General features: G+C 44.6%; 2 protein-coding genes across 2 annotated transcripts in view; one reads left to right on the top strand and one right to left on the bottom strand.

Moving 5' to 3' along the window:
* Window positions 1-19,332, bottom strand: part of LOC131207788 (neurotrimin-like) — a 37,784-nt gene extending 18,452 nt beyond the window's left edge. The window contains exon 1 of the mRNA XM_058200418.1: window positions 19,191-19,332. Within this exon, the coding sequence (XP_058056401.1) occupies window positions 19,191-19,332 (142 nt within the window). The remainder of the gene's footprint in view (window positions 1-19,190) is intronic.
* Window positions 19,333-24,453: 5,121 nt separating this feature from the next.
* Window positions 24,454-26,119, top strand: LOC131210935 (uncharacterized). Its single transcript, XM_058204260.1, has 6 exons — window positions 24,454-24,506; window positions 24,611-24,641; window positions 24,740-24,820; window positions 24,887-25,056; window positions 25,130-25,309; window positions 25,452-26,119. Exons 1-6 carry the CDS (start codon window positions 24,454-24,456, stop codon window positions 25,972-25,974), a joined length of 1,038 nt encoding a protein of 345 aa, XP_058060243.1. The 3' UTR covers window positions 25,975-26,119.
* Window positions 26,120-26,398: the final 279 nt, after the last annotated feature.

The following is a 26,398-nucleotide window of genomic DNA, read 5'->3' as shown; positions in this document are numbered from 1 at the left end:
GTTTTGTGCCGTGAAATCGCTCCGCATCCCACCGACACCGGAGGCAGGGCCGTGGCCGATTTAGCAAACGACATGCCGGCGAAATGAGGTGGAATTTCTCTAATGAGAAAATTCGAAAACGGTGTAGCTTGTTACGTGAACGGCGCAGAAGAAACGCTGGCTGGCGCCAGACAGAAATGCGTGCCGTGTCTCGGTCACGCCCGGTACGGAAAAGTTAGAAACAGCCACCTCCAGTGTCGGTCCTCATCCGCTGGCTGGATCGCTATTGCACAACAGTCCTTTTCTGTGGGCCCCGCGTCGTGCAGAGAGTCCTGTAGCCGGGCCGAGCAGCAATCATCGCAATTCAGTGGATTCCACAGTGCGGATGAGAGTTCTTCATATTTACGACAGTATTATGGGGCTATAAAATCAGATTTAATAACCACTTCTATTACCCCACGACCAAACCGACGGATGTGGGGTCCCCTTTATTCAGTGCTATCACTTCAAGGTTGCCCCGGATACTAGATGGCGTAATTTTGTGAGTTGAAGGTTAAGGCGTCCGCCGTGGTTTTTGAGCATGTAAACATGGGAGTGATTCGCGTAGGCGAAAAAAACGGTACGAAACAAACCACATTTTAATGCCAACTCTTAATTTTTCTTTAAATCCCTAAGCGGATAAGTGCTGTTTTGTGGGCGATTTCTGGCCCTACCACTTCGGTCGCAACGGTCCTTGGTGGAGCAGGAGAAACATAAACTCCTTGTTATGCAAAATGTTTGCTGGATTTGCTGCAATCCAACGTTGAATTGTTGAATGAATATGTTGAGGATGTAGAAAGGATCATTTGCTGTTGCTGATCACGTTATTGGGAACTCGAAGATCGTCCCGAGCAGCATCACTATCAGATTTTCGTCTGAAGATGCTTTCGCTTATAACTAATATGTCTTTTATAACAAAATTGAAGTTTATTCGATTCACACAAACTAAATTTGATACAATGTTTCTATGTTTTAAAAGTTTTCCAATAAATTGCATAAAGCACAATTTTGTCTACATTTATGAAAGTTATGGAAACATGGTGTAGTATAAAAATTTGAAAAATATCTAAAACATCAAAAATAATCTACCAAAAAGAATCTGAATTTTGAGAACAACTCTGTTGTCATACTTTCTTGCAGTTTTTGACTTCAATGTCTCTTTAATCCTTCCAAACAAAGCATGCGATATCTTTGACTACAGCATTCCGGAAGCAATCCGAGGGAACAGTTTAGGCACGGATCTAAACTATAATAATCGATTTTTCAAGGCAATGCGAGTGGAATCGTCTCGTCCTGTCCGTGCCAGGCAAATAACTTCACTAAATTCATACTGACAACACACTTTCCGCTCCTTGTTGCCCTTGGCGAGGTCGCTGATTTTTCCGGCGACCGCACTGTTGCGGAAACAATTCCACCCTGGCGACATACCTTCGATCGCCCTCCCCCTAGCAAGGCGTAACCACTTGCCGTAATTCGTTGGAACAGCAAAACATACCCTCACCTACCCCGGACTGTCACGGATTAGGCCGAACCGAAGGGAGGCGTGGAGGAAAACTCATTTCCCTTATGTGGCCCGATCCAGGGGGCGCTATCTTGTCCCATCTACATCCTTCCATTCTTCCTTTTAGTGTTTTTTTGTTCTTTCCGCAAACCGTCAAGTAAACGGAACCACACTCAGTCGCACCAAGTGCGGGGTGGGTTGGAACGGGGGCACCCCGGAGTCCCAGTTCGATGCGTGAGTTATGTTGGCACACGATCACGGAAAGCTAGGGCTAAATTTTTCCTGCCCGATAACAGCTTGAGTTCGAGCCACGACCGATATCGCTGAATGTCCGCTACATTTCTGTTTCCCAGCGTCAAGTGCGGTTTGCTGCCTTGTGCCAAAGATTTGCGGAAGGGAGGACAACTTGGTTCCTTTCGTTCCGCGTTTCGTTTCGGAGTCGAGCACCGCACCGCGATTGTCCGACCGAAGTCAAAATTAATCCTTCGGCACATGTTGCGTTAAAATGTAATAAATTGATAGTGGATTTCTTGGCGGGAGGGCCACCCGGGCCGTGTGTGACTCACTCGACGCCAGTTGTTGTCGCAGGGCCATCGTCTCAAGCCGGCTCAAGGCACATCCATGAACGGTGCCGGTGGTGGAAGTTGGAACGAAACTATCCTGCCACGTGAGAACTAATGTTCGAAATTCCCAGGAATGGGATTTCTTTAATATCGAACTGTCTTTGCGAACTGTCTTTAGCCGTCCGGTGTTCCCTCTTTCGCCTGCAGCTGTTGTTCGCATAAATAATAACTTTCGCCGGCATCGAGAGGGGGCGAAATTAGTCAACATAATGCAATTCCGCAGCATGATACATTAGGCTAAGCGGTGCTCAACATTTATTGCCTTGAGTGCCTTGAGCTGGCACGGCCAGGCCAACACTAATGATTAGAATTTCACAACATCATAAATAAACAAAGCGATCAATGCAAGAAATCTACCCTATGTTCAACGTTGCCAATCAAAATCCATAAATATTTTCTGACAACATGTTTAGGGTTTTTGGGTGCATGTCCTGATCAAAGATAACCGTATTAATGGTGGATTGTTTTATCAAAATGTTCTGATTGCGTTAAGAGAATGTGGATTCAACAGTAGAGTGGAGTGAACAACTGTTTCAACGATTTACTTCCATCGTTTTTCTTAGTTATTTAAACAATTTATACGGTTAGTGACGATCTATAATAACTTCAAGGCAACCATAAGACAGGGTTTCACATAAAATCGTAACATCGAAATTGGCCGAATTTGATGTGATCAATCAATCAGATTGGTCAGCAAAATTACACCATAGAAGTGATCTGCCATTTCAACTAGATTTTTATTAAGCCTGTATATCATCAGTTTCCGTTAACAGGCAATAAAGATTCATTGTTATATAATTTTCCACGACTAACAAGTCTGGACAGTTTTTTTCTATGCATTCAGGGAAAAAATATTCAAATCGTCCTAGCTGGTTATTGTTATTCTTCGAAATAGGTTTTGTTCCACTATCTGTTCCTATCTGTTTATAATCGCATAAATAAACTGGGAAAAGCTTTGTTTAAAACAGCACAATGGCCCAATCGCCGTCGTAAAGGAGCGTGACAGCATCGAGTTAATGATTTATTTGTGTTACTCATATTCTCTAGCCGTCTGGGCCGATGTCTCGCGATGTTACGATTTGAACAACTGCACTCCGTGGTCCGAAAAGGGGTCTAAAAGGATTACAACTACGATTGTAACAATAAACACCACGCGGAAAGCACGCTCCCGTGCGACTGATGATATCATTAGCCGAAATGAAAACATCCGCTCACGGTGCGGGCCGCGATTTCGGTATGCGGTGAGCATACCTTCGTCGCCGCCGTTCTTCTCCTTCTTCTTTCTGTTCTTTTCTGTGTCTGCCCTCTTTTTGTTGATCTTCAGAAGCAGCACGCAACATATTCGACACATTCAGCTGCCACAATATGCAATCGATCACGTGCCGCGTGCCTCTGTGAAACCCATCGTGCCATGGTGTGACCCGAGGAGAAGAAGAAAGAAAAATTGTTTACTCTCTCTCTCTGCTTCTCTCTCACTCGCCCAGTACGGTTGTAGAGGCCACCCCACCGGTTGATGGGTCGCAGCTGGTTTCCGCCCCACATTTCCTCCCCATTAGCCCCGATCGACAGCGAGCGATGCCCCGGCGATGATTCCGATGATTCCATTTTCTTCGACCAGCGTTTTAGTGTTTTTTCTTTGGCTTTGTGGTTGCCATTCTTTTTCCATCACATGTCGCCGCCAACGCTGCCCATGTGTGACACATCAGATCATCTTCAGATCAGCAGATGAAGGGTAACGAAATGTATCTCGGCGTCTCTCTAAAAGCGAATGGCCACTCAGAGCAGCGGGGGAAAAGGATGACATGGCGGTGGCGTGTCGGTCACGGGGTCTTAATTAAATTGTTTCACTGGAGAGCAGTCTGTTGCATGGCTGGGCGGGTGATGATGGCCCTTCGGATCGCCACTTAAGGTCTTTACGGGTCTTGCGAAATGCTAAAAAAGGCTACAGACAAAACGTGTAGCTATTTTTTTTTGTAAAACAAAGCTGAGCGTTTCAAAACTTGAAGTTTGCACAGTTAAAATATGAGAATTATTGTTTGTTTGACAAATGAATGATCTTTTCTGAATTATATATTCTTAAATTATTTTTGTAAACCATAGACAGAGTTGGTTCATCATTGGTTCAATTGAATCATCTTTGTAGTATCTTGGGCCAATTCACTTTACCTGCTACCTTTACATTCCATTACTTAGAATTGAGCTATATGTTGTATGTATAAACATACTTATTTGCATGCGTCCGTTCGATCTTATTGTCGATTCTGGATAATGTAAACAATCGGGATGCGTTAATTCAGTGCCGAATTTCATTTATAACACTTCGGCATTCCAATCTGCACTTTGAGTAAATTTTCCGTATTAGTGTTGGTAAGACACTTGACTGGGCTACCGGAATCGTTGGGTCAGGTCAGTAAATAAATAAATAAATTAACAGAATTAGTTTATTAAAATTAATTTGACAACCTTGCTCGGATCGTTATACAATTCACTACCTATCCGGACAAAGACATGAAAAAGCGTTAAATTCTAGTATTATTTCACTAAAACTTTGTTTTTGAATTATTACATTCCAATAAAAAAAGTCGCAAGACAAATAATGAATCTGAACACTTTATAACTTATTTCTTTCTTAATTAATTAACAACATAACTAAAACATACAATTTATCAACTTAGGTAGTAAGCAAAAAAATGATTCACCTTGTTTCGCGTTAGCTTTAGATTTAAATTTAGATAATTTTAAAATTTAGAACTTAAATCAAAACATAGTTCGTTTTGAATGATTTTTAGCTGGATCCACGCATTCGACGCTTGTTCCGGCTTGATACGCGTTCGACCGCTACAGTTATTTTAATAAAACACTTTCATGTTTCTTCTACGAGAAAAAGCTTTGGAAGTGTGCCATAAATGTTTAGGCAAGTCATATCTTGTCAGAAAGTCAACACACGCATCAAAATCGTCTGGAGAGAATCATTTAGAACATACTGTTGTACGGGTGATACATGGCAGTGATATAAGATCAATTGCCACAAAAAATTAAAAGCTTAGTTTATTTGATATAGTTAAAGATTTGTTTATCAAATAGGAAAAAATAAAGATATCCCGATTGACCATGTATCATATTTAATCAAGCAAACAATATCGATATGAGTTTGCATGAAGAAGTAAACTAATTACAAGAAATTAACTAATTAATTACTAGGGTGATTATTGTCAAAGGAATGTGTCACGCAGATTACATAATTACGGCCTCATAGATGTCACAAAGTATCGAAAAATAGCTAGTTTAGTACACCTAAACGCGTGTATTACAGATAAAATGCTTAATTTAATAAAAAAAACATTCAAATCAAACAAAGAGGTTAAAAAAGACAGTAGGTTCTTCCTATAACCGTTTATGTTCGACTGTCCCGTACAAATTCCGGATAGTGCTCTGGTTCAAATAACCCTTTTTCTATCACATTTTATTCACCGTTAGCCAAACTTAGTTAAAAGCTAATAATATTGATACCATTCCTTCCGCCCATCTCCGGAGTGGATCGAATTTTCAAACTAATAAATTATTGGATACGCGTTTACGGATCTATTTATTTAAAACATTTCAAAACAAATAGTTTCCTTTCATTCAACCAGCAACAAAAACGCCGGTTCCGCCGGCAGGGCCCATTAGAAATATAAACACCTCGAGAATAGCCCATCGTCGCCCCGAAACCCACGGAAAACTATTGTGACTCTAATTGAAAGAAAAAACATTGGAAACGTGCCTCGCAGATGTAAGGCGCCTTTTCCCCGAGAGACATTGAAGGAGTGCTGAAGGCGCCCATAGACGCCCGATTGAATTAAGACGATGAATCGCCCACACACACGCGCCCGCGATCCCTCCAACACCCACTGACCCAAGCCCCGACGCAGCCGTATTTGTATCGCATTGTGAGTGGATTCTATTATTTATTGCGCCCTCCCCGTCGGCGGGGAGTACGACCATCACCCAGCCGACCGAAAAAGGTGTCCGCTGGAAAAACCGGCGGCAACCCGACGAATGCCGGCGAACAACGAACACAGCACACTCATGAATGTGTAAACAATCCCGGAAACCCCATGTCCGTTGGAGGCGTTTTCCACGTTTTTTGCTCTCCTGTCCTTCTCAACCCTCGATGCCGAAAGCTTTCGAGTGGAGTTTTTTTCCGTAAGGTACCGTGAAAATGGGTACGCGTTTTCCGGCACGAGCCGTGGGTGTGGCATTATTATTGTTAACGCTTGTTTTCCGTTTCCTTCCTTCCGGAAATTCCCTCACTTCCGGGCGGAAAACTTGTCCCTTTAAACGGTGTGCTAATCGCCCTCTGATACCCACGGACCGCGGGCGGGCTCGCCGCGGTGGCGAAAGGGTAATTTATGGAAATTATGAAAATTGTTAAATGATATCCCAATATCCAAAGGCCGTGTGTGTGGGCCCGGTGAAAATGGGCCGGGAAACTTGTTGCTACATTATGTTTGTCATCGGATACGCTTCCTCTGGGGAGTTGGCCGCTATGTTTATGCGTGGTATGCATTTTTTGATGAGGTTATTTTGGATACAACCCTTTGCTTAACAGATTTACGACCAACAGGTATATTGCAGCGAGTTGTGAAAATCGAAGTGGATTTGAATGTGTCGCGTTCCAAAATTTACAGCCATTTTGTCCGTTTTTTTTTTATTGGCTTGTATTCGGCGTACCATTTGCGTCACATTAGTGACCTTCTCCCAATTTCCGCTGGTGGCACATTATGGTCGAATCGAAATTGCCAGTGACATGTTTTTCCAAATTTTTCTGGATCCCGGCAGGGTTTTATTTCGAAATCTCCGAGTGCTTTAATCCGTGCTGCGTGTGGACTGACAATTCGGCACAGAATGTCAAACGTTAACGTGTGCATCGAGACCCATCGAGTTCGAGCGCGTCTGGATTTTATTAATACGTGTAACTGAAAATAACTTTTTAAATGTCAATATCAGTCGACAACAGGCACTGCCCTTCCGCCTGACCGATGCAGAGAGGTGGGCTAAATCGGGCGGCCGCAAATGTCGCGGAACCGAACCGATGCCAACTATTTAATCGAAAATGATGCGCAATGTTTCGTGTTCGTTTCATGTTCTGGAACGTTTTCAAACCGAAGCCGGCGCTACGTCTCGCTTCTATATAATGAGCACATTTATCTTGACGCCTGCTTACACATCAGTTTGTAGTTTCATATGTGTTTTACTTTACGTTGCTAGAATTTTACAAAATTAAATAGCTTGCTTCTTACCAATACGAAATATCCGCTTTAGCATTTCTGATAAAATTAACAATGTTAAATTTGAAATTGTTTTGTTTCGTTTGCCCAGTGAGCACCCGTACTCGGACTTAAACTGTCCAATTTCTTCATTTTTCACGATGTTTAGCAACCAGAGTATATTTAGTTAACTATGAGTAACAATAACGTGATTTTTTATATGTTATGATATTCAAAATGAAAAATTAGGGCTTAGAAACGTGCGATGACGAATCCATGAGACGTTATTCAATTCCTCAGCTTGTCACATTGATAATGCATTGGAGGATAATGATAAGAGGTTAATATATCAATCCACAAGGCACAAGAGTACCTGGTTGACGATAATATTCTGGTTTTAGGTCAACTGCTCAAAAATAAAACCTAAGGACTATAGAAAGAACCGCATGAAAGGAATTTAGGTTGTTCTAAATAAGAATGTTGTTCGAATCCCTGGATCGGTTGTTACTCAACTGGCCATGGTTTCGACTCCCGATACCGGCGTGACAAGAAGGGGGGTTGGCGCGGGGCTAACAACGGACGCTGGGTAACGGTTGACGCGGGGCTAAGACTGGATAAATTTTTCATGTCTTTCAATAATTCCGAAAACAAATAAAAATCTCAATTTTTTCTCGTATTTTATACAATGAGTATTTCGTAAATTGTTGAGATAATCTTTGTTTCGCGGACATTTAGTATTTAAAGGGTTTAGGGTTCATTGGGTTTGTTACATGCATCCAGTTCGTTAACACATCATATTAAAACAATAATAATATTATTGATAGATTAACCATAAAACATATGTAATGTAAAATTTAACAATCAGTAAAGATGAAGCATTAAAGTGAATTTAAAAAAATGGACCAAAAATCAATTTCGGTAGTGAACAAATTGCACCTAATTCAAGCCGTAAGGCACAAATCCGGCTTGTACAGACTGATCAGGGATATTGAAGATTTATAGACAGTACAGAGCGAGCTGCCCAGATGTTTTCTTTGGCTAGACATTACAACCCGCAGCCACAGTGTATCAACCTCTTGATTTCATTTGCTCTCGAACCAAGATTGAAAAATGATTGCCATTCATGGAATGGTGAAAATTTTAATGATTCTTCATTTCTCCGTACGCAGAGCCGGCCGGGTGCCGAAGGTGTATGTTTCACCTGATAATGGAACAACAGATGATGTGCTGCAAAAGCAATCCGGTGTTGATAGGCGACCGGTGACAGGATACGCGGCGTGCAAGAGCCAGACGGCAGGGAAGCCGTTTCTCGCAATTGTTCCGAGGCTTAAACTGCGCAGTTCCGGCGCAACACATGGGCACCGGCGCCATGCCGTCCCTGCCGAGGACGGTCTGCTGACGCCGGGCAAAAGATTTGACAATGAGCCTCTGGGAAGAAGATGCTATGCTTGTTTGGTACGTGCAGAGCAGCATATTGGCAGTGTTTGTTCATTAGGTTTTGACTTGCATGTTTGCCTTCGAGGTGCAACGGAAAGAGCAATCGAACCGGGGCCAAAGTAAACGTTTCCCACTAGACACTGAAGCCGGAGCCAAAGTCGTCGAGTGCACTCCACAGCTCGGTGGGCTCTGCAGTGCTCATCACCTTTGCGTGTGCAGAGTCAGTGTTTGTAGGTGTGCCCGTACCCTCACACGTACTTGAGTGCAGCCATGTAAACATCGTATCTTGTTACGTAAATTGAGAAGATTTTGCATGTTTCAGCAGCCAGGACAACACTTTAAAAGGATGATGCCTCTGTTATCCTGTCGAGGTGAAAGGAAGACTTATGCAGTCCGAATCACAGAAATTGTCGAATGTCTTAGCAAAACCTCAGTGATTTAACTACAAAGTGATTGTGGAGGTCTTTTTAAAATCGTTCGAATTTTTTTTTAAGAAATGATGGTTTCCTATTTGGGCATTGCATTTTGAATTGTTTCCATTTCGCATTTGATCATGAAAAATTATTATTTTAGTGTAATCAAAGATTTCTTTTTGAAGCAAAAAATAGCACGATTGCACCCCTTTTATAAAATCGTATCTGGGGAAACAAAAAGCAGAAAATAATTACCAAGAAAAAAAACCACGTTATTTATATTGATTGCAAAATTTACAAGAAATTCATCCGGCAACGTTTTAACCATCATTTTAACCATCCCACCATATTTCTTGGTAAGGATGAAACTGAGCTTCAATTAAAATGGCAAATGACCAGCACGTGGTCTGTAAACCAAGCACTAAATCAATATTCCCAGAACTTCGTCATCCACTGTTAATATTAAATATTCGTTCAATGTGTTTAAATATTTCATAAAAAAATTTAATATTGTTTTCACCATTACGTAGCGTTTTTTTCTCTTAAAACCCAAACTCTTTTGACGCCACGTTCAATGCGGCGATGCCATTTTTTTAAGCCATTGCACAAGTGTCCAGCACAACACACTCGACGGCGGAAAACTTTAGCACCTTCGGCTCGTATGTGAGCGCCCGGTAATGGGATCAATGGAAAAAGTTTAACAATCTGTTTCCAAATTTACGAAAGTGACGTGACTGAAGGGTAGCGCCTTCGAGTGCGCCGACTTATCACAACACAAATCTTTCGCCGTCACGCTGGAACACCGGCACCGGCAGCAGCAGCTGCCGACTGCTGATGGGTTCGGTCCACAGTTGGCCACCATCGACCGAGGGGCATCGAATGCTTGGCAGCTTCACCCCAGTCGCTCGCAGGGCTTAGCTGAATTGCCGTGGAAAAATCTTTTGGAGTTTTCCAGATCTCAGGCTCAGGCTCTCTGGTCGTAGTCGTAGCCGACGGAGGGTGTCGCCGTTATCTCTGCAGTCATTTTTCAACCTCCCAAGTCTCCAAATCGCCGTGGTTTTAGGGATCATGCCGCGTGTTACAAGATCGCGGTTCGTGCGGTAATCCTTTCTCAACTGTTTAACTCAACGGGCCACGTGGCAAGCGAGGCGGATTTCCATGGAGCTTGGCTCAAATCGAAGAACCGCCCACCTTGCTGCATATTTTATCGATCCACGTGGCCAATAGGTGTACGCAGCACTTAGCTCAGAAAAAGAAACACCGTAAAACCTACTCTGTTTGTTGCTTCAAATAAGCCCCCAAGGAGCAGATCCTTCTCATCAACCCCCTTGGCGGAAAGTTTTAAAGGGTTCATGGAATTGGACACGCGTTTTTTTGTTCCGTACCAAGAAGCATTTCCCATGGAATGCAAGGGCATTTAGCTGGCGATAAATTAAGCGGCCACAGCCGCTCACGGTCGAGGACATTCCATTGTGCCACGGCGAGCATCAGCAGACTCTGCGTCTGTGGTGGCCACTTCCTTGCTACGTTCTCTTCCTTTTTTGTTGTTAATGTTGGCCCGCTGGCTGGCTGGTTGTTTGAAGCATAAATAAAACCGTTCGACTATTTTTAGCACCGTTTAGCTAACGAGTGTCTTGTTTTGAGTGCTCTTCGACTTTGCAGCATGTTGAGGGTTCCGTTGCTGAACCATAGAACCACACGTTCTTGCGGTGCGATCGTGAAACGCGATGCAGATCGGTGCCCCGAGTGCCACGGGCTACTTATGCTTAGCAACATTATGACTTTAATGAACTCTCTCCCGTGACACGGTACGCGTCACGCTCCCGGCAGCCAGGATGGCAGGCCGAATCTTAATCATCGCCAGCACCTTAACGCGTGGTGTCATCCTCCGTAGAGCTTGTGGTTTGACGACTTACGACGATGTCTAGCGCGCGCCCCCGAGAACGGATACCAAACCTTTTAGTGTCGGTTTGTTGGATTCTTTGCCGTCAGGCACATTGTCGGAAAATGAACAACAACCGATCCCAAACGGTGCAGGACCGGGATTCCCGTTTCCAGTTCCGACGACACGGCGAACAGATCTGTAAGCTGGCTAAATTTAAATACGATCGCAGCTGTGCAGTACGCTCGTCGCTATGCACGCGATCTGCAGCTTTGAATATCGCGAAAGATGCCCGCAGCAATGGTGAAATTGTGGCAGTCCATAAGGCGACAGTGCCAAATCTTAACTGCCCCCTCGGAAAGGGTGCTGCACTTGTTAGGCGTAACAGATGGTAAAAATGTATGCAACACTCTTGACTTTGTCGGTCTTTTGTCCCCACAATACCATAATTAAAGAGATCTTCTATTTCTCTCTCTTTACGATGACGTTTTGTCTAGCTAATAAGGGTAAAGGTTTTGGTCTATTTTACCTCACACGAATCCCACTGTGCAGGGTAATAAATTATCATCTAGTACAAGAATTAAGCAGATATATTTTGAGGCGACCAGAGTCCATATTTCGTAGTGTGGTTTATTTTTTTTGAAGGGAAGTGATAGTAACATACTCTTCAAAACACATATACCCACTCTAAGAGTAGAGCGGGCTCAGCCGTTACTCTATAAATTCCAAACTCCAATACTTTTACTAGCCAAAAAATTAACTGAAATAACAACAGTGTACTCAATCGAAGGAGAATTCAGATTCCACCTTTAGATAATGTTTTATAAGTTTTAATGAACTTTGCTAAAAAGACTTATCTGAATAAATCAGACTCTTAAATATAATTATCAGATTACATCCGGCTTGGTATTGGTGCAGCCCAAAATTGAAGATCTCTGCGTGCATACGGAAGCGGACGATTGCAAAAGTTGACCGAAACAATTAAAGAAACAAGAAAGATAAACAAAACTGGTTCTTGTGGTTCCGTTTGTCTTTGGATGCTACAGATCTGAACAGGGGAGTGTCTTCAGATTAACAGACCACACGAGGGGACTGTTAGTTCGGTTCAGTAAACATACCACTGTCTGAATGCTAAGCAAATTAGGAAAGTGGCGAACTTAAAGCCTAAAGGTTTCCAAACTTCCGTAGATGGGTATGGAAATCTGTTATCCTTCAATATTAAGAGAAATTTAATTAAACGGAGAAACTGGAAGAAAAACCACCATCTTGTGAATTTCAAAACGAATGCTTAAAATACGAACGAATCAAGTCTATAATGTTCAAACTGTACTGCATAACGCCCGTCCATAATCAATCCTATTGCCATCTTAATTCTTTCCTAGCAGCCAGGCAAATGAAAAGGTAGCATCTCGAAGTGGCCTTTCATCTTTTATCGTACCCCGGGTGTCAAAACAGGAATGAGAAGGAGTTCGCCTCCGGCAGCAACAACAGGCAGCATGTGTTCGGAGACGTCCTAACTAACAGGGAACATAGTCCCGGCAGGCAGGACAGGACGCCCGAAATGAAGCAGATGGTTTTTGGCGAAACGAAATTACGCCATTGTTGCCCTAATGTATTATGTATCGGAAGCGTGCCGGTGATGCATTCGCAAGGGGTGTAATGCTTTGCAGGACTCCGAAAAGGACTCCGAGTGCGAGGGATGACATTTGGCCAATGCCACTTATCATCAGCAGCAGCACCCCCGTAGGCGATCCGCTCGGGAGCTGTGCCACCGTATTAACCCAGGTCAATATGAAGCCAATTGACAGCCCCCTGGTACTGAGATTGCGGACTGACGTGAAATCTAACAAGCCAATAGCTAACATGTTCACGATTAGTTTGCTTGGTAAAGTTGTTGGGAATAAATAGGTCAACTGGCAAACGGGTATTCTAAAACATTGGTCAAAGGTCTTTCACCTCTTTCGATATATATTCGACACTTGTTAAGGATTAAACAAACGTAATTGAACTGCAAAATAGCCACGAGGGTAACAAAGTGGCAATTTAGTTCAAAAAATAACTTACAAGAGGCACTACTCTGGTAAAGATTATAGGAGCAAGAAAATGTCGAGGAAAGAGAAAAAAACAAATGGCTATTTCAAACGTGGCACGATTGTCAATGGCGCATTAAACATTTATTCAATAATCAGCCAAACGAAAGATGTGACCTTCTTCATAACAATTTATCGCAAGAGGGCCGAAAAAACGCGCTCAAAAGCAATCAAACGGAAGAGAAGTAACAGAAAAAAATAATACCAGCCCAAATCAGATGCATTCGTTGCAGCGCAAAAATTAAAATGCATCCAGGGCGCTGCCCAACTATTGCTGCCCAGCCCAGCACGAAACAATGTTGCGGCCGACACCGGGCGGCCCGGGGGTCTGAAATTGGAAAACTATTGACATTTATTGGTATAACTTTGCGCTCCGTCTCCACCAACTCTTTGCGAAGGAGTCCAATAGCCGAGCGACGAAGCGAACGAGCACCCGGAAGCGAAACCGGCACACCATTTGCACGGCAATCCGATTCCGGTGCCGGTTCCGAATCCCAAATTCTGGCCACGGCAGCTTGTAGAGTTTTCTGAACCCCTCCCCAGCCAACTGTCCAGTGCAGCATTACTGAACGCCACCGTCCCAGGGACCAGATGGCGGACAAGACCCACTGATCCGAAGTGTGTGCCTTCAGCGTGACTCGAGAAGTCGGACGTCTCTACGTTTTCCTTTCCTTTTTCTTATTCATTTTCTCCGACGGTGACGCTATTTTTGAACGATCGTTATTTATTCCGTAAGCTGCATTTTTAAAAACGGAACGTCAAATAAAACCACACCCCAGCACCGCCATTCGGTGGACACCGTGTCGTCGTCGGTCGGCGGTTTTTGGATTTGGATCACAATTAGCCCCCCGGGCGAGAGGCGGACGAACCGGAAAATTGCTGGCCAGGCGAGCGGACGGGCAAACCATTCCATGCAACGCGCTCGGGGCACCGTTTGGCAGGTTTTAATGTTTGGCTTGTAGCTATTAATTCTCGGCGATGTTAAACGATCGCAGATGTGATTGGAAGCTGTAGCAGCGTAGCGCAGCGGTTGGCGAACGAACGCTCCGAAGTTGGCCTCCGAGACCTTCGGGCCCTCCGGGATACGTAATACGCTGACAGTTGACACGGGTTCCGTGGTGGTAATGATGGGCGATTATCACGGCCGGTCACGGCTACGCCTGCAAAGTGTCCTTTGCTTCTGTGTGGTTAACATTTTTTTCAGTCAATTGCATTGTTCAGGAAATGTATGTTGTAAGTAAAACTTATTAAAGTGATTTGGTACCGTGAATTGAACTATCAGTTTTGAGGCTTTTCTCAAGCCAATAAATAAACCAAGCTCCATTAAAAATCATTCGTAAATTATATCGATTTTCATTTTAACTTTTTTATTTTTTTCTTATTGTAATTTTCTTTTTTCAAGTCTTGGTTCAAAATTTTAGAAGGTCTTTTTAAAGATTATACAAGAATAACTCATCTTAAAGTTGAAAGAAATGTTTCATAGTTTTAAAAAAAGTTTCATAGTACCTCTAATGTAGAGCTTTAACAGCTGTTTTTTACAAAAGCATATCGATTAAAACCAACATCGAATAGCACCAACATTATTTAAATCACCTTCGCGCAATACGCATTAGTATGGAAATAATATTCGAAATGCTTTCTAGCGTCTCAAGATTATGCTCAACATTGTCTGGTAATTCATCTTAACGCTTAATGCTACTGAAGCACAAGAAGTGCTCCTAGAACGCGATTATGAAAACATTAGACTGGCGCAAAATCAATCAATACTCTTCTTCCCCGAGTAGGGTTTCCTGGTGCGCGCAACAATAAAATCGCTTCTCCTCGCTAATCTTCTTAGTTCGTTCGGGCTCCACTAAATGCGATATTTATTTATTTATTTAACGGTCAGAACTTCACCCTTCATTTTCGGCCACTTTTTTGCTATCTCTCTCACTCGTGTAGATTCTAGCGGTGAAAGTTACAGCTCATCACCCTCCACTCCCGAAGCAAACCCCGAACAGTCAACACTTAGTACTCCCGCAAGAGCCGGCAGCCCAGCACTAGATCGAATAAAACCGGTTGACTTGCCGGTGATGCGTAAACTTACGAAGACCTCCCGACAACCCTTTGGGGCTCGGTTAGAAAAATTCTCACCCCAAAAAGCAACACGTCCCAAGGACAGCGTGCCGAACAACGACCGACAGCGTTCTGCTGTGGAACGATTCGTTCGATTAAATTATGCAGAAAATTTCACGAATTTCAATTTAATTTTCCAATCTCTTCACTTCGCACCAAATAATCGTTAATGGAAGTGAGGCGTAGCCCCCCCGAGAGCCTACAGAGAGTCTCCGCCTCGAGACAGATTGAAATCCGGATCCGGAGCAGGCAGAAAGTCGACCTCCGGCCAGGATGGGTTGGCCTCGAATGGTTTATGCCTTTCGGCACGAATTCTCAACTTCCGTCACGGAGCGACTTTTCACGGCGCGTCGAAGGCGCCTCGTGGAATGCTGCCACGAAATCACGGCCCGACCAGGTGCGTCGTGAGCCTTTATTGTGTTTGTTGGTTATTCGGTTTCGTGACCATTGTTTGTGTTCGTTTCACTTTTTCTAACTTCATCGAGTTGTCAAAATCTTACGTGACTACGTCGACCGATTTGACGTGAGTGAAAAGTTGACAAAAGCCGGGAGAGTGCGCGAAATATCATTAACCGAACGCAACAAGCTGACAACAACAATACGTGCGGCGTCTTTGAAGAAAATTGGTGTTTTCTTTCTCCGTCCGCTCCGGCATCGATTTCTGGCCGATGTTCGGCGAACACATTCCCAGGCGTACACATAAATCCGGAAATGGCATATTTACGGTGTTTGATGATGTTTTATGCTCTCAACAATGAGATAGTCAAATATTATCTCAACAGTTACTAAATTTAGGCGTTTTGGTATCTATTGGAGGTCTGAAAGGATCGATGATCAGGATCAGAAAATCATGACAAACTTGAGCAGCATTGGCAAACTAATATGCTTTCAAATACTAAACACTGTAATAAAAAGGTATAATGACACTCAATTGTTCAATGCTAAAATTTAAATTTAAATTCACAAACTGTGATCAAATGATACGATCAACTTATGTGATCTGGGGAATTGATCGACACAAAAGAGCTTGGTAGAGTGTTGCATTAAATGCTGTCAAAAATCTAACGAAATTGAAATTTGTGAATTTAAATCAAATATTTGCCCAGACTTCGCATTCTACATTCGTTCCAACAGTGTTCAAAAACATTAAAAATAACAATGTTGCAGAATTCTGCATTGCCTGTCCGATGCCCATAGTACCTTCTAATACTACAAAACATTCAAAAGTCACATGAGTATAGGTCCACTATCGAGACACACTCTTCCAGATGTTTGCATAGATGCTTCGGAAAACAACCCGAGTATCAAAAAATCTTTATCGAAACACGACAGCCAGGATTGCGGCTTGCTTGTCACTGACCCCTATTTAATCTGTTTTCCTGTTGCCCGGACAGGTGCTTCCGTCAACCAACCATCGGTAAACAAACCTCTGGAGCACCTTCTACGACGTTCTACACCCATAACGTCCCGTTGAAGCCTGCGGCACATCGATTCCTGGCACAACTTTCGCCCCTGGTGGAAAGCTGAATTAATGAAGTCGACAGATTATCCACTTCGGACGAGATGGTCACCGCATGGTCACCGGTGAACCGACGAAACACGACGGACAAACGCACCTTCGGACAGCCGCTTGCAGGACCGACCGAAGGCGATGAAGAAAGTTGCCAGTACCCGGTGGCAGTAAATAAAAATCTTTAAACCTCCTCCCCGGTGTCGTGGGCTTCCGAAGACGAAGATACATTCCTTCCTTTTCTGCGGGTAGCTCAAGACGATGGACGCGACCCACGTCCCAGTACTGGTCATTCCTTGCCGTAACTCCAGGATGGCCTCTACCAGAAGGTGAGTTTTTCTTCCGTGGCTGTTGCGCTCGCTATGACGTGTTTTAGAACCATCTGCCACTGCTGTTTGGATGTTGATGTTGCAGCGGAGAGAGTCAGCATCCCTCTCGATGGACCTAGCCCGTAGGCGATTAACGCTTTAACTTTTCACGTTAAATTTGCAAAATAAACATTGGCCCGCAGTGGCGGCACCGAGTAGCACCGAATGCATACAGATCAGCTTTTTATCGCCGTCCTCCTCGTCCTCGGTTGTCGGGAGGGAATGTACTGAAAGTCGTTATGTAAAGTGCGGTGTAGCGGTTGGCTGTTTGCTTTGGACACGCTTTTTCCTGACTACGGGTGCATGCCGTGTCCTTCTTGGCCATTTTTCTTTTCCTTTTCCACCCGTCCGCCAAACGTTATCTATGCTCTTTCTTTTTCACTTTTGTTTCACTCTTCTTTTTACCGTTTGCACTCTGTTTTTATTTGTAGTTCTTTTGCACCCAAACCGCCACAGAGTCGCAAATGATGAAACAGAGTCTGATGAATCGCTAATGACCAGGGCGACACCGGGATTCCGTATGGGTTGGGTTCTACCCTCTAATGTTGGTAATTTCGTTAAGAACAGCGGACTCGATTAAAATTTTGCAACCAGACAAGATGAACAACCATCAAGGCGTAGCGTTAAAGGGCCGTTAAGGAGCACGTGCAATTGTTGAAGTTTCGAATCAATTGCACGATCCGTCCGAAGATAACCAGTGCAAGATAGCACCTGACGATGAATGGACGATGGCATAGACGTGAAGGTCTTGATAGCTGGATGTCTAGATTTGGAATGTTCCTATTTGGCATGCTTAGCGTCGTCTTTAATGGTGACACCGATGGGCTAGCAGGGACGAAGGGTCTACGGGCCGTTCTATCCACGTGCCTGTTGGCAAGATGCCCTGTAGTTCTCGCCTCAAAATCAGGCCGTGCCCTTGAGGGTGGGCGCAACAATAATCCTCACAATTAATAGCCGCCATAGAAGTTTAATGAATTTCGATTTATTGATACGGCTGAAGCGTGCGTAATATGTCAGGCAAGAAGTGGCGTTGCAGTGTGCTCTGCCTTACATTAGTTCCTTCGAATTCGATACACTCAATTGCCGTTGATACCTACAGCATCAGTCGACACGTTCGTCTTCCAAAGAGGGAGCAAAATGTCAGTCATGTCTCTGGGCAACGTAGTGGACCCGAATCAGGTCAACACCCCTTGTGCCCCACCGGCTCAATCGAAAGGGTGGTGCCCCATTTGCCTGGTTTTCTTAATCTCCTATTAAACAGTCATCATTTATTAGCTGCCAATGCTGACCTGCAGTCGGCCGGCTTGTCTTGTGGACCACACAAAGTACAAATTAATGAAAAGCAAAACACCCATGTCGATCGCCCACTCGAACAGGCTGCGTAGGTGATACAATGGAGGTTGAACTAATGGACACGGTATGTCAACGTTTCATCAATACTAACGGGGAGTCAGGGGTGAGTGCCGGAAGCCAAGTTGATGACCAGAAACTCCTCAGGAAGGCGACGAAACACCTAGAGACCGACAGCAGTTTCCGGAGAGACTTTATGAACCAAAAAAAACTTTTGACCAGAACCAAAGCAATGGAAAAGTCAAACAAAACTTTGCCGTTGGTTGTTACGGCCTTCTACGGTTGTTCTCGGGACCAGCCTGGTGGAGGTGTGGGCCTGGTGAAGAACAACTGTAGGTGTTTGGCGTGGCAGCTCAACATGTCCCAGTTTCCGCCTCGTAACTTTATCTTAGGTGCCACTAGTAAATGGCAGGGATTACCGACTACAGGATGTTTATTTATCTCCCGGCCGTCAATGGTCAGCTCGGACACTTTATGGTTCAACAATGAGGATATGTGGAGCAAAATCAATACAATTGATGACTAGTGACCTGTTCAATTATCTAAGCTTATACGAGGAGCTTTAGAGAACTATAAAAGGGTTTTACAGTGTACTTCAAGACCATTATATAGTGGTCCATCGTGTTCAACTTACCATTTGCGACCATTCCGGTGTTGGACGACGGTGCTGGGCTGCAAACTATATCACAAAGCAGTAGCGAAAATAACAAGATCTTCATCGGCCAAACGGTGGCCACCAGTAGAAAGGAGCCCGTAATCTCGAACCTTCGAGCCATCGTTGTGCTCTTCGCTTGATCGCCTCAACGTGATGCGAAACCTTAGGACTTGACACGCACTGTTGTTGTTTCGAGTTAAATCACTTCACTTCACTTCGAAGATCACTAGATCACCTAGTGATAGCACATTTACCCAGTAACACAGTCCACTCACTGTTACGTCAAAGAAATGTCTTTCACTCGATAATCCTGCTTCACTTAGCACTCATCTTCCAACAACTGCACACACTCGATACTACAAAGAATATCGTTTCTTCAATCTTCGAATATTGAATCCGCTACTCTTCCATTGTTTACGTACGATGCACTACAAAAGTTACGCAACAGAGGAATCTGTCACCGAACGAGTTCGATCTAGGGACCAACGAATGCCAAGTCAGCACTTGCAATCGGTGCATGGTTCGCCCTAAAGCAAAAAAAGGCGAACTGCAGACGTCCCTGGAACCGTTACCTTGGATACCAACTTAATTGACACCCCTTTCACCAGCACCATCCACAATTCCGGTGATAAATTGTCAGCATCGGCTAATGGCCAACTGATTCCCCAAACCGAGACGCACACACTCACTGGACTACTGGACGAATTTCACGTTGCAAGTCCTTGTCCTACGTCCGAAAGAAAATTTGCTTCCACACGACGCTGCATCCGAGACAACACTGAAAACGCATTCCGTGTTCCGCATCTGGTGCGCCGCACATGTATCCGGAGACCGCGGCGACCGTCATCGTCATTGCCGCGACGGCGTCATCACCGGGGAGCCGTCGGTCGGCGTCATCGGCCTCGCCATCCTGCTCTCGGCCCAGCATCATCATCCTGCACGCGGCACGCGAACTCTGTGTTTACCTTTCGAAACGTCAAAACGCTCTCACTCTCTCCTTCGAACCGGCAGAGCTCATCTCACCAGAGCGAGGATGCTGCTCACAATGTCGGTCTCGCGCTCTCGCCAACTTCGCTCGATTTTCCCGAGACGTTTGTTTACATTCCGTGCCGGAACGATCAAAGCGAGCGCGACCTTCGCGACTTCGGCTGTTTTCCCCGTTTTCCGTGGCTCCGATCAACGGAACGCATGCGCCGCACGGGCGGAAAATAATCGGCTTTCCCTTCCCCGACGGCGCCGATTATTTCGCGGAGGAAATGGAACAAAAAAAAACACGAAACAATCTGACAGCGAACGTTTGACGCCAAGTCCTTCGCCGCCTCTTTCTGGCGTCAAGGGGAACTCCCAAATTGTTTTGTTGCCGTTCCGTTCCACAACCGTTGCCATTTCGCTTACTCGCGCCAGGTCACGGCGGCTAACCAATCAAATTCGTTCGATTCATTTGCGCGAACACACGGCATATCCTTTTTTTCCTTGCTTTATTTTGTGTTTCGTTTGGTGTCTTGCTGCTGGTGGCCTTAAAAGAGCGGCGCGTCGAATCGGGATCTTCGTAGTGCTGCGAAGGACGAAGGAGGAATCCTTTCGATGGCCTGGCGTCGTCTTGCAACTCGCGCACTAGTGCCCCATCTCGGTCGCACTCGTGCCCCCGAAAAGATGGTGTGTCCTTTTCGGTTACGCTCCTTCGCGTGGAGAGTGGGCCACGATTTTCTTCTCCGCGTGAAGTTGGTTTTTATTTCGCGTGGCTCTCGGTGGGAGATTTTTACCGTGCTGGGGATGCTGCGCATCTTTCGCAAATAAAAAGGCTTTAACTTGTGCGACCAAGGACGAGGACGGCATTGAGAAGGCATGCTAGCAATGCTGGGGAAAACTCATCGAGAGTGCAAGAACGTGTGCAAAAAAGGATCAAAATATCTGCAGCCTTCGGTTCGTGCCCCGATTCGACGTGGTGACGTCGACGGTGGTGAAATTTTAGCGCACACAGGCATGCTGCTTCACGTTGCCACACAGTCCCTTTGCCGGCGTCTCCACGTGGCCCCAAGCAAGGGGCGGATACCCAAAGTAACATTGACCCCAAGGACGACGTGCCCCGGCGTTAGGTATGCGTTCCAGCATGGCCGACACCCGGACAGGAATCCCCATTTTGCTAACGCTCTGCTGGTAGCCAGCTAATCTACGACCACGGGTTGGCGGAAACCGGGCACCGTGCGCCAAGAAGAGATCAACTTTAATTCTTCTTCAAAACAGCTGTTCCAAAAATGGGCGTCTGGTGCGCTGATCTGGTGGCCTCAGACGAAGGCAATGGCTGTCCAGACAATGAGGACAGACAACCCGTTTGCTCGAAAGGGATGCTAGCACAAGCAAAAACATCACGTGAATGGAGTCAAGAATGAAGCTTTCAAATTAATTTTTACTCAGCGTTTTCTTTACTTTCATCTTTGGAATTTTATACTTTAAGGCATATTGCGTTAAGGAAACAAATATTGGGTGCGTTGGAATCCTAACAATACCAACTATTATGGAATGTCTGGAAGCTCTCTAAAAATCACAGTTTTCACGAGTGCAACAGGCTGTTCATTTAAGCTCAATATCCATTGTTATCGGTAATTTGTTCTTTCCTTGCTGTGATTTGTTCAACCAAAACTAGGAACTATAGAATGTTAACCTACTTAGAAAACTTCAGTTAATTTTAGATCGTTTTAAAAATTTATAGATTTACATGAATATAATGTTCTTTGGTAAGAGTTAGCAAGCAAAATTAAAATGAAGTTGTTTTAAATTTGAATTTACACTACTTGAACATAACTAGTTAGAAATTCATTTGCTTGTTGAAAATTTAAATGCATTCCATGAATTTATATGATACCCACTATAGCCACTATAGCCTGTAATAAAAACACGTCATTTCAGTTTAACAATCGATCAACCACAGCATCGATCTGGCCATGAAAGTATTCTGCTATAATTACTTTTATTTTAATAAAGAAATGATATGATTCTTTGTTTCGGTATCTTTCGTTATAGTTCCAAGTACATATAAATATGACGTAGCACTCGATTTCTAAAAGTCGAATACTTGCCAAATGTTACAAAACATTTACCATATTCTAGACCATGTTCTAACAAACAATAAAACAAACCAGAGCAGCTTAGCTTTAACACTTTTAAATTGGGAACTAATCGTTGAAATTATACAATTGAATTGAATTTTTATTTGTTTAAGGAATCTTCATGATTGAAACGAAATGATCTTAATCAATTTTGAAAGGTGTCACGAATACGGTGTCTTAAGACCAGACCAACATCGTTTAATGTAATGCAAATGTTATGCCTGTTTATGTTAAAAATTATTTTGAAATACCCTCATTGTCTTTGTGACGATTAATTTTCGAATAAATCATCTAATTGATTTGATGATAATTGATTTCTAATGTATATTCACGGCAGAATCCTATACTGTTTAGGTAATTTATTAGTGATAGTGTTACCACACTTTAAAACGCAATTTGTTTAATAGATTTGTCTGTGCATTGGCTCAGTAGTTCCACTGTTTAAAACCATTATTGGATCAATTTATAGTAACTTTATTCGATAAGAATCCTCAAAAGTGCATCTCAATGGAAATGGGAGTTAGCGAATAGACGATTGAAATCGATGAATCAGAAAACAAAATATCAAACAATCACTATCTGAGAACCTAATTGATTAAATAATAATATACTTGTATACTTGTTACTCCAAAAAATGTAATCGGTAAGCAAACCAAAATCTATCCAAATATGTTGATTACTCTTAAATATTACTAGGAAGCTACAAATCGTTCAGCTAAGATAAAATTGGAACTAGAAGAACGCTAATTTTATAGATTTTAAACTATCTAACCAATATAATATAAACAACTTCAACCCGCATAAATACTATAACCAATAGATTTGCTCAATAAATTTATTACAAAGCCGATCCGATTTTGGTACATAGTTTAAGGTCACTATGCGGGTCTGTTATAACGGCTTACTTTAAATGTAGAGCGAAAATATTTTGCTAAATAATGGGAAGCTTTTTGAGAGGTTTTATTGTGTGATATTTATTGTGTCTGTGAAAAACTTACAACAGATGAATAGCATATTTTTCACAATTTAAATTCGTTTCAAATCAATCTTTTTGCATCATACAACAAAATTTGCGTGTTTGGGTACGTACTTCAATACCAAAGATAGTTTATGTTTACCGAGTTTGCCAATAGGATGAGTGCTGTAATCTTGGAAATTTTGACCATACCATTTTGACTCAATGTTCACGCGAAAATCAAGAAAATCGGAAACACCACTTTCGCGTGCATGCCCAGGACCAACTGCTCTGCCGAACTGCACGTCACAATTCGCTGCCCGCCAACCCGGCCGGTTGCAAACATAAACAAAGGGTCGGCACATGCGCACCACCGGAAGCCCCTCAACGGCCGCCACACGATCAGCTGTTCGTTGTCATCGCATCCGACGACGCCGACCCCACCGCCCACCGGTGTCCTTCCAGGCCGCTCCTTGCCGGCCCGTGTTTTCCACGTTCTTCCGAGCTGACTCACCTCGGCGAACGGTGCGTTTGGCTTCGTTTTTTGCTCTCGCCCTCATTTTGCATTTTACTCGCGCGTAGTAAATACGGTGTGCGTCCTGCCGGAGCCGGAGCTCCGTTGGTTCGTGTTGCACCTACGCACGAACGAGACGGGAACATCGAGTTTTCCTTCCTTTATTGATCAGACACTCCAGGTGGAGAAGAAAATGCGTTTGACGTTTAACGTGTGCTGCCTCATTGATAGCGAGTTGTTATGTTTTTCCGGGTTTGATTTGAGGCCCAGGGCGCTGGAAGGATTCACAGTCAACGGTGGTAATTGAAGGTGCATCTGTGGTGGTAATTGTAGTGTTTGCTAGTGATGTTGCCATCTCTCCCGATGAACTCGGTCTGAAGGCGGACTTCGGGCACGGCGAACAAAGGAACCCCGGAGTGCCCGGAAGTAAAGTCCCAGAGCCGTCTCGCCAGAGGAGGATGCACAGGAAATGAATCATTATTGGACGAGTGGCCTTCATCGGCGCTGGGGACATTTCACAGTGTTTATTGGACTAGCCAACACGGCTGACCATAAAGGTGGCGTCGATTGATTTTTCCCACAGGGGAGGTGGGCAGGTGGGCAAACTGAGCACCAACCGAAGGCACTACATTACGGTAGCCCCTCAGCAACCGGAACCGGCACGAAATGGGCAACTGCCTGAAGGGATGCCTTTCGAAGGACACCAACAGTGGCGAACGGTAAGAGATGGGACAATATGCAAATCCGCAAAGGGGGCCTCTGCAATAATTATAAAACAACACTTTCTGCTCTTCCTGGTTCCGGTTTCCCCCTTTGCCTCCAGCCGATTGAACGTCAGTGATAGTCAGTATGAGGTAAGAAACCGGATGCCGAATCGATGGGCCGGGGCCTTGGGTGCATCCTGTCAAATAGAGTGGATTAGAAATTTAATTAAAAATCAATCTACTGCCAGGTACTGATCGACGGCATACAGTGCGCCGACGGTCGGAGCGAGACGGATGATCTTCAAGGAGCAATAACTAGGAAAGCAAACGTAGGTAGTGAAACTCAATTCGATTCGGCCCTTGGCTCACTCACCTTTCTCATCATCTTCTCGAAGGGTAAGGCAAAGTTTTTTAGGAAATTCTGGACGAGATCAACGACGGGTGTCGACTACGCAAGACTGAACCGGGCAAGGAACAATAATTTTTCACAACGCGCGTCGTCATCCACCACCGCGGCCGGCTCCAGCGGTAACGCGTACAGGCATAATCATCACCCGGCAGCTGGGTAGGGTGCCAGTGTTCCGATGGAAACGTTAGTCCACATGCGTAACCGTCCTCTTTATGTTTCGGCCCTTTAGATTTGACATTCAACTGCAGTGCCTCGATGCACATTCTTTGCTGCTCGTGGCGAAGGATGGCCAGCGAAAGCCGAATACCAACGGCTACAGCGATCTGCAGACGGACCAAACTTCTACGCCGGGCAGCTCGCTCGATCTGGAGTGGGAGAATGACTACGGCTACCAGAACGGCAGTCAATGGTAGGTTCTGCCGGAGGAGGCGCACGGTATTTGCTAAACGTTGATGGAGGCGCCTGGTGTTTAGTAGATTCCGATCGCCGGTGGCGTATCGTGTAGTAATATCATTCAGAAGGCGTTCATATCCCGTCACTGTCCTTCGTAGGCTTACGCAACAAGATGACCCGTTAGGCACCGCGCAACTGGTGAGTTTCCCGGTGGCCGTCCAGGAGTCGGTGTTCAAGATCGAAGAGTGGTCGTTGGTCAAGAAGAGCAAAGACCGAATCAATGCGCTTCGAAGGCTCGATCCGAACGGGCACCCGGCCAGTCATCCGCACCGTGGATTTAGCACCGCTACCGACAGTGAAGGTGTCGCCGGATCATTGGAATGTCTAAGGGCCCACGCGGGGGGAGGACGTTCAGGGCGGGGGCCATCGGTAGAGCATCGACTGAGTCTCACCAGCGCCGACCGGACCGCCGACTTCGGTGGCTCATCAGACCTATCGCACATATCATCGACTCCGGATGGCTCGCTCGAATGGGACATCGATCAGGATCGGCAGCTAAAGTCGGACAACGAGTCGCTCGATCTGGAAACGAAGGAGCTGCTGCTCGAAATCGAGCAGCTAAAGAACCGTGTTCTCAACGAAACGGGTGCTACGCTGAAGGACGACTCTACGCTCAGTTGATCGAAGCACCTGGGTAGTGCTTCCGGGGGAAGGTGTCTGAAAGCCGTTCGTGCTGCTGGGTCGAGCCTTGTAAACCCTAGTGAGTAGTGATATTTACTGTGTGTGCGTGTTTGTGTGTATGCGTGTAAACCCCGCACTGAAAACTGGAAGCAGTGAGATCGAGGCTCCGAGCACCACATATTTAAACCACGTTAAAAGACGAAACTCACGACCGGAGTATGATAATCTCGTTTGCACCGGTCTTAGGTAGTTTGATCCTTCAATCCAATCGTGTTGTAGCCTGTTACGGACTTTTGTACATTCCCCTTTTGGTTCACTGCGTTTTACACTTATCGTGCTGCAACTTCAGCCTCGGGTGGTGCATCGCCCGAATAGATTTATATATATACACAGACACCACATTATACAAGGGTGATGGATGTAT

Source organism: Anopheles bellator, chromosome 2 (assembly GCF_943735745.2).
Source record: "Anopheles bellator chromosome 2, idAnoBellAS_SP24_06.2, whole genome shotgun sequence".
In the NCBI taxonomy this organism is placed as follows: Eukaryota; Metazoa; Arthropoda; class Insecta; order Diptera; family Culicidae; genus Anopheles; species Anopheles bellator.
Note: the sequence above shows the minus strand (reverse complement) of the source record. Positions and strands in the feature narration are given on the sequence as shown.

Coding starts and splice junctions, on each gene's coding strand:
- LOC131210935 (XM_058204260.1), top strand. CDS start 24,454: ATGGGCAACTGCCTGAAGGGATGCCTTTCGAAGGACACCAACAGTGGC. Junction 24,507..24,610: donor GACACCAACAGTGGCGAACG/GTAAGAGATGGG, acceptor CTTTGCCTCCAG/CCGATTGAACGTCAGTGATA. Junction 25,310..25,451: donor TACCAGAACGGCAGTCAATG/GTAGGTTCTGCC, acceptor TGTCCTTCGTAG/GCTTACGCAACAAGATGACC.